The 9,528-nt window shown below is 33.2% G+C and overlaps 1 protein-coding gene across 1 annotated transcript in view; it reads right to left on the bottom strand.

Moving 5' to 3' along the window:
• Positions 1–465: 465 nt before the first annotated feature.
• fbxo22 (F-box protein 22) overlaps positions 466–9,528 on the bottom strand; it is a 55,949-nt gene continuing 46,886 nt past the window's right edge. Inside the window, 3 exon segments of the mRNA XM_051920789.1 lie at positions 466–2,327; positions 2,329–2,533; positions 7,684–7,849. Of these exon segments, the coding sequence (XP_051776749.1) occupies positions 2,145–2,327; positions 2,329–2,533; positions 7,684–7,849 (554 nt within the window). The 3' untranslated portion in view covers positions 466–2,144.

Genomic DNA, 9,528 nt, shown 5'->3' with positions numbered 1-9,528 from the left:
ATTGCAGATTCGACTGGCTGATAAATATTACAAAGCAGTTTACAATTTTAAAAGTATTCACAAGTGATTTCCTGCTGATTGGCTAAACTCCAGTTATGACATATTCTAGGATAAGTTATTTTTATTAAAATCATGCATATAATTTAAGATAATAACTGAAAAAGTGCCAAGCAGTACTGTATTATACTACTCCCAGGGAAAACATCATCAGTTTTTATTCTTTACACTTTTCATTAATAGGTCAAGTTTTTTTTTTAATTCTTCATTTTGCAGAGATACCTTAAAATCTTTCATTTATATTTTGGAGTCCCTTTCTGCTGTAGCCTACATTTTGGCAAACTGTTTCAGAAGCTCGTTTTCATTCGTACCCATGACCTGCAGGTCTCATGTGCTAATCTCTGCTGTAAAAAGGGATTATTTTTTCTATAGCACAGAAGTCCGGATGAATGAATGAATCCATGCATATTTTTGACTAAACAACTTCATAATTTTATTAATAATTGAGAGAAAACCAATAAAAATATTCTTTAAATTTCACCCAATATTTATAAAAAAATGTGAATATATACATATAAAGAGTCACAGAGCTCTAACAGAAGAACCTCATATTTCCATTTTGAAAAAGAAGATAAATGTTCTACTGCTCATCTCACGTCCAGCCAATTCTAAGCAGAAGCCCCTGGACTACTGGATCTGTTCTTTGTGCCCCTAAACGTTTTAGGGTAAAGAATCTCTTGTTACTTTTCAAACTCCAACATTATAAACTGTAGACTGTTAAAACAGACTTTACATATTAGTTTTTTTCTTCAACAATTGTTTCAGTATTGCCTCCGATTATTTATTTCCCTCTCCTCTTTATCCATATACTGTACTTCAAACAATCTCTTCTTTTGGGCAAATTGCACTTTACAAAAAAAAAAAAAAAAAAAAAAACCTGCTTACAATACAGACAACAGTAGTAATGGTAACAAATAAAAATGCAATACGACACAGGACAGAGTTTGGAAATGCTTAGGAATACAAGAAAACAACAAAATGAATGTTTAGTATGAATACATGGAGAGAACAATAAAATTGGAAAAGAAAATGCAGTTTCTACAGAATTACAGTTCTAAAATACAAACCAGAAAAATGTGAGTTTTCAGTTTTTTGAATTTCTGGTGTAAAACAGTTTTAAGGGCAAGTATAAGGAAAGAGATCCAGAGAGTGGCAGTCACACATTTTTTAGTTGTTTACATGAGTCATTTATTCAAAATAAAACACTAGCCACTTAATTAAATGAAAAGAAAGCCTCCACGTTAACCCAAGTAATGCTTAAAATGTGTTATTTAGAAAAAAAAAAACTGCATTTTGTTCACAGAAAAAAAAAAAAAAAACAGACGTGGCAACAATTGTTCATTTTCAACAAACTGTAAATAAAAATGAAAAAATATTCTTCAATGCATATCTAAATTTACTTTATAGGAAACCAAGTTTCTTTATCCTAAACAATTACATAATTCTAATGACAAAATGAAAATGCCAAATACATGTAAAATGTATGCCAATCCAGCACTCCGTCATAGGTATTGTTAGATCATTCCTCCATGCCACAAACATTAAAAACAAAAACATTTCTTCATGAAGCTGCAGTGGCCTGCGGAATGTACAGAGCTTTTATAAAATAGGTATTAATCACTTTTTTCATCTACAATGCTAAGCTTTCAGAACAAATACTTTAAATTTTGTTGCAACTAATATCAAATACTGCTAAAACGAATTGCTTATTTTTTCCAACCGTTTGCAATAGAACAGACAGTAAGAAGGCAAAAAGAAAAAGTAGTATTCTTGTAAGTTAAATATTCAACAATTAGTTGACAGAAATAGAAACAACACTTCCCTGCTACAGCGTCTGTTGAATAACTTTAAATCAGTTAGCTTCACAATGCTGAAAATAATGTGATTATTAATGCAAGTCACCAATCAAGAATGGCACATAACCATGTTAATAGTAAAACAATTTACAGAAGAATTTGAAGTATTCTTTGCCATATGGGTGTCCAACACTTTGTATTAGTTAAATGAATGAAAGTGCGCACTGGTTCTTTCAACAGTCTCAGTCTCTAAAATATTAAAGGAATGCCACACGCATCCTCTCCGAATCATTATCCTAAGTGCACAAGTGCCATGACTGTTGTATAACCATGCTGAAGATTATCTGCTTCACTCAGTGTGTAGTTATCTGTGATAATTCGATCGCAACCAATCTCACCTTTCCCAAAGAAGCCAAACAAAGGAATGTTAGGAAAAACTACTCGGAATATGTCAGCTTCCACGTTTTTTTTTAAAATTGTAGTGGTTCTGGCCACGTCCTACGCAGGCAAACATAAAGCCTACAGTGTTGTGCTCTGGAATTTTGGCAGCTTTAAGTCTTTGAACAGCTTCTTTTGCAGCCTTCTCACTATTCACATCTTGTTCGAGGAGGACAGAAGCACCTTGGATTCTTGAGCCACTCAGTGCAAGACCCACCACTCCATAAGATCCATGGCAGCAGCTTTTAAAATAAATTAAAAAAAAACATACATTAATTTAAAAAGTCTCTCTTATAGTAAAGACTACAAAATAAAATGATATGTTAAAAATGAGGAAGCTCCAATACTGCTAAAATCACTGATGCTTAAATTGTTCAAAAACAAATTGTGGAAATTTGTGGATCATTTTTATTATGCTGCATCAAACGGTTATTTATACAATTAAACATTTAATGCCAGATAAGCAACTATTATCTCATATTACATAAATGTCTCAAATCAATTTGCCAATATTAGATATTATGAAAAAATACTAATAATAAATTTGTACTGAAAGCTAATTAAACAGAAGCTCAGTGTACTCAATGAATTAATTCTGACAAAATCTCAATAAGCCAACCCAGATCTCACCATCAAACTCAAAAACACACAATGTACGATATATAGTAAAATAAGCAAAATTACAATAAATAGAAATATAAAGGGTATGTAAAGCTTCATGTTGCACTCAAGGCAAAATGTATTCAAGCTAGAACTAAAAAACTAGTTATCCCAAATATAAATATTTTTCAAGCAAAAAATGGATCTAAAATAAACAAGGTAGATTATAAAATAAACTCTTGATATACTTTTTCCAGTGTTCTTCTAACAGGTTTCTCCAACATTAACCTAGACATAGACAAGGCTAACTAAAAAAAATCCTAAAATAACTCAGGTTATAATAAAATACACTGGAAATAAAACTGGCTAAGCAGAGCCCACTTCAAAACTTTGTTCCAGTAACTGTTTTAAAATTCATGTTAATGGAAAACCTAAAAGAAAATAATTTTTATGTTAATATGTTTAAATTACAACATAAAAATAAAACTCACAAAATGATAAATCAACAAATAAATGTGAGCAGTAAATGTTAGAAGTGAAAATTACATTTTTATATTAGTAGGTAATGATACACAATTGATTATCATTAAACCATTTTAAATCAAATAAAACTTAAACACATCTCAATTAAACATAAGCGGATTAAACAGAATAGGTCAACACATTAATGCAGAATTAAACTGTCTAACAACCACACACATATACAGTATTCTTCAAATATTGATGCTTTCTGCTTCTTAAAGATCATGGTTTAGATGTGACAGTAAGCTCTGTCTACATAAACAGATCCTGCAGAACACAAAATACCCCTTTGAACTGCATTCTGAGTAGCAATATGACATTAAGAGCTTCAAGTTCAAGTTTATTGTCACGTGCAAATAGTACAGCGAGATTCTTATTTGCATGTTTAACTAATATCATCTTTAATAACAGCCAATTAAAAACAGATCAATGCACACAAGAAAAATGCCTACTCTTAATTAAAAAAAAAAATTGTGCAGCGCATTTCCATGGCAGGGTGTAAAATAAATGTGTCATATAGTGTGTGGTTGTTTTACCCTTGTGGATGGGGAATAAACAAAACAACTTCTCCAACATCATCTACCACTGATTTATATCAGACTCTAAAGAGTGTATTTGGAGTTAATGACAGAAAAATGTTTAATCTAGATAAAATGATATCCTTATGTACTAAAATGATAAGGAAAAATATATCTGTTGGTCAGTGAAAGACGATGACAACTAAGGAGCTTGTCAGCTGGTTTTCAGAAGAAAGTAGAAAAGTAAAACCATGCTGTACTTGTACTAATACCTAAAATATACACACCTACTGACATTTAAAGAGATATTCCGCCTAAAAATGATTTTAATATGTTATTTATATTGTGTAGTTTGTAGTGATGGCAGAGAAAAATTTTTAATCTTATGTTTTCCTGGAAAATGAAGACAAAACGTTTAATCATATACTAGACCCCAATGATGACCAATGCCTTCCAGCAGAAAATAATGTGTTACATAATTCACATGTCAGTTATGCTAAAAACATGGAAAACACATGTTTTTTTTGCTATAATATTGCTATAACATTGTTAAATATTTAATTACAGAAAAATCTGTGCACATTGTAAACAGGAAACTAAAGCCTAATTTTCACAACCATCACTGCAAAAGTATATGGTGTTAGTAATGTAATAAAAATATTTTTGGGTGGAATATTCCTTTAACCAAAAAACTTTAGATAATATCCATTACTGTCAGGCTGTCATTCAATACTACTATTTGAAATCATGAGTTGATAACATCTATATTCTTTCTATCAAACTTTAGTACCACATCTTTTTGTTTAAAAATAAAATTGATTCTCAAAGAGCAAGCAGAAACTCCAAGGGGATAAAGGTAAAAAGCCTTGCTCACTCATAATAATAATAATAAGTACATAACAAATAAATTACTAGGGAAGTTGATGACAGTTTTTCTCTGATATCTAATTTAGAATACACAGTTACTTGTTAGAAATTGTTTTTATTATTAGTGGTTTTTAATTTAGTTTGATATTGGCTTGACCTTTGGTTTTGAATAATTAGATAAAATATAAGTGAATATTGAGATATTAACATTTCTTAACATCTATCATAGAGGGGATATTAAAGCAATTTCCCAAGAAAGTTCTAAGCAATCTTGTAATTGAAAAATGATACAAAAATAAAGCAGAACATTAATATCAAATAATACCAAAGGTATAACAGACAAATAAATGTTCAGTAAACCTTTATTAACTTGGATTAAATATAAAAACACTTTGTTTTGATCACCAGATAAAACAATGTTGCCATACATGTGTGGCATCTAAGTACAAGTTTCCATATGCCAGCATGTGCAACATTTAATATATGAAGCTGAATGTTTGTTTGCCTGGTATGTAAATCCACACTTTTTAATTTATTTCCAGCAAATTTTGCAGAGATTCCCCATTTAAACAGGGGAGGACCATAGGCAGTGTTTTGTTCCAGAATTTAGTTGGTACCCACACCCTAGTCAGTACCGTATTTTCATTCTAGTATGTATTCATTTTCTAACTAAAATGATAATTTTGTTAAAAATTATTTGTTTTATATATTTTTGTTACTTTACAGTAACTTTAATAGAATTTACCAACTACAGTGGGGCAAAAAAGTATTTAGTCAGCCACCAATTGTGCAAGTTCTCCCACTTAAAAAGATGAGAGAGGCCTGTAATTTTCATCATAGGTATACCTCAACTATGAGAGACAAAATGAGAAAAAAAAATCCAGAAAATCACATTGTCTGATTTTTGAAGAATTTATTTGCAAATTATAGTGGAAAAAAAGTATTTGGTCACTAACCAAAGTTCATCTCAATACTTTGTTATATACCCTTTGTTGGCAATGACAGAGGTCAAACATTTTCTGTTAAGTCTTCACAAGGTTTTCACACACTGTTGCTGGTATTTTGGCCCATTCCTCCATGCAGATCTCCTCTAGAGCAGTGATGTTTTGGGGCTGTCGCTGGGCAACATGGACTTTCAACTCCCTCCAAAGATTTTCTATGGGGTTGAGATCTGGAGACTGGCTAGGCCACTCCAGGACCTTGAAATGCTTCTTATGAAGCCACTGCTTCGTTACCCGGGTGTTGTGTTTGGGATCATTGTCATGCTGAAAGACCCAGCCATGTTTCATCTTCAATTCCCTTGCTGATGGAAGGAGGTTTTCACTCAAAATCTGATGATACATGGCCCCATTCATTCTTTCCTTTACACGGATCAGTTGTCCTGGTCCCTTTGCAGAAAAACTGCCCCAAAGCATGATGTTTCCACCCCCATGCTTTACAGTAGGTATGGTGTTCTTTGAATGCAACTCACGACGAGTAGAGCTTTTACCAAAAAGTTCTATTTTGGTTTCATCTGACCATATGACATTCTCCCAATCCTCTTCTGGATCATCCAAATGCTCTCTAGCAAACTTCAGACGGGCCTGCACATGTACTGGCTTAAGCAGGGGGACACGTCTGGCACTGCAGGATTTGAGTCCCTGGCAGCATAGTGTGTTACTGATGGTAGCCTTTGTTACTTTGGTCCCAGCTCTCTGCAGGTCATTCACTAGGTCCCCCCGTGTGGTTCTGGGATTTTTGCTCACCGTTCTTGTGATCATTTTGACCCTACGGGGTGAGATCTTGCGTGGAGCCCCAGATCGAGGGAGATTATCAGTGGTCTTGTATGTCTTCCATTTTCTAATAATTGCTCCCACAGTTGCTGCTTACCTATTTCAGATTCAGTCTTCCCAGTCTGGTGCAGGTGTACAATTTTGTTTCTGGTTTGACAGCTCTTTGGTCTTGGCCATAGTGGAGTTTGGAGTGTGACTGTTTGAAGTTGTGGACAGGTGTCTTTTATATTGATAACGAGTTCAAACAGGTGCCATTAATACAGGTAACGAGTGGAGGACAGAGGAGCCTCTTACAGAAGAAGTTACAGGTCTGTGAGAGTCAGAAATCTTGCTTGTTTGTAGGTGACCAAATACTTATTTTCCACCATAATTTGCAAATAAATTCTTTAAAAATCAGACAATGTGATTTTCTGGATTTTTTTCTTCATTTTGTCTCTCATAGTTGAGGTATACCTATGATGAATATTACAGGCCTCTCTCATCTTTTTAAGTGGGAGAACTTGCACAATTGGTGGCTGACTAAATACTTTTTTGCCCCACTGTACATATTGTACTGCTAAAAGTATTACTTCATACTAGTCAATCATGCATATAAAATATTTTATCCACATTAACTCTTTACTATAGGTTTTTTTTCTTCAAAAATAAATCTTGTTTTTTGAAAGATTCAGCATTTTCTTTACATTGTGCCAAATAATCTAGTGATAAATATTTCAAAGCTTCACATTTATTTATTTCAATTTATGCTCAATCAGAACAGAAATATTTATCATTTTTATATAGTTGCATGCAATGGGTGTAGTCTACTTCCCAAATTAAATCTTTCTTTTCACTTGAAAAACATTGATTCTTAATTTTAAAAAAAGTACTGTCAAGAAACCACTTGAGTAAAATTAAATTAAACAAAAGACGCTAACTACTTGAAACTGACCTTTCAGGATATTAATTGTTCTGATCATGGCTGGATGCAGTCAATGTCAGTAATTCCATGATAATAAAACCACATTTTAAAGTCTGTATTTTAATAAATCTGATTTGTTAAGCTGGTTTTATTTAAAAGCACATAAACTCAACAGAATGAATACCAAATTTTACCAAAAATTTAATACTTACCATTTAGTATCCGGAGACATCATATACTCTACATGTCCACCAGCAAGTAGAATATTTTCTTTTGAAAGTGGCTCAATAATATGATTAAGAAAGCGCAGAGCTTCTGGTCTAAAGGCTTCATATCCAAATAAAAGAACAACACGCAGACCTGGGTTGTTGACAAGCCCTGTGATGGATGGATATATAAACTAAATAAACAAGCAAATAAATTCTACTTCAGAATATTAAAGAAATGAGTTACCTGCCACCAGTTTTCTGAGGAAGAGATTAAGTTCAATAGCTACGCTAAATTGCCCTAGTATGAGTGTGTGTAGGTATTTATTTTGTGATCTCAAGGAATGTATGACTGGTAGTAAAACCAATACTGTATATGAATGATAATTTAAGAAGAAAAATGCATTTAAGTTTAAATTGGAGATAATATAGCATTATTTCATTAATTCATAAAAATCTCTCACATACATTAAATGCAAAAATCTCAAAACTTTGAGGCTATTCTTCATGCCATAGAGTAGTCCAGGTGCCATCCTTGCAACACCAAGTATTTGTTAGGAACCAGTCCTGGATGGGCATCAGAGTGTTGCAGAAGAAACATGATCTCCAAAGTTGTAATCTCTCTAAAAATTTTACCCTATTAGAGTTTCTGCTTTTTTCTCATCTGGCAGTACCTAACATTAAGTAAATAGCTTTATAGGGTCATTATTTTCATGTGTACAAAATTCAGTGAAATTACAACTTGTACGTTCTAATCAACATGCAACATTGCCATTCTACGACCTCATGATCAGTATAACTAACTTACATCAAAACATCTGTCTTTCTTATTCGAATAATCTCAGAATACATTTTTCATAATAAAGTTGCAATTAAAGAATGTAATGAAGATATAAAAGTCAAAAAAATGAACAATAATGTTGATCTGCGTCTTAGTTTATTTTTGTTATAGGCACTACACTCTTAAACCTGGGGCTACATTTGATCATAAATGATGCGGGATGAGCACAGATAGAATTCCCACTTTAAAAAATCTTTAGAACATAAAAAAAAAAAAAAACTAACAGGCACTGTTATGCTCATAATTTAAAACTTTTTAATTAATAATTTTAATTCAATTACATCTTAACTGGATAAGCACGGTGGTGCAACAGATAACACTGCTGCCTCACAGATTCAGCATCCTGGCTTCAAACTGTGTACCTGGTCATCGTCTGTGAGAAGTATGCATCCTGTCTCTATGCAAGTGTAAGTTTCTCTCCAGATTTTCCTCCCTTATTTCCACAAAGGTATGTGTCAGAATTGCCAACTAACCTAAATTAGTCCCATGTGCATTAGTGGGCCTTGCAATGAATGAGTTGCCTGTTGACTTACACTCACAGATGCTGGAATAGACTCCACCAAAATGTGACACTCAGAAGGAATAATGTTCCATTCATTATGCATATGGAAGTTCACTGCCTGTGACAGGGTGTAGGAGGCATGCCATCCAATCCAGTCCCACGCATGCTTAATCAGGTAGAGATGCTGTAAGTGTGCTGGCGGTAGTGTTGATGAACAGTTCCAAAAATACACTGAATTGTTTTGGAAGGATTTGAGCAGGGCTTTGTCTTGCTGGATGAACAGATTTCTAATTTCACACAGAAGTGAAATGAAGATCAGCTAGATGGTATCCCCAACAATGGCCAATATCATCTCCACAAATATCTAATGCAAAAATGCAATGGAGCTGGTAGCACAGGTGAAGGCCCTATGTGGTGTAGCCATATACAAAATAAATGTAGCCACTCAGTAGTTTAGACGTGACCTGGACTAATTCTACATGTACCGAGCACAATGAAATTCTTACTT

This window comes from Erpetoichthys calabaricus, chromosome 17 (genome assembly GCF_900747795.2).
Source record: "Erpetoichthys calabaricus chromosome 17, fErpCal1.3, whole genome shotgun sequence".
Taxonomy (NCBI): domain Eukaryota; kingdom Metazoa; phylum Chordata; class Cladistia; order Polypteriformes; family Polypteridae; genus Erpetoichthys; species Erpetoichthys calabaricus.
Note: the sequence above shows the minus strand (reverse complement) of the source record. Positions and strands in the feature narration are given on the sequence as shown.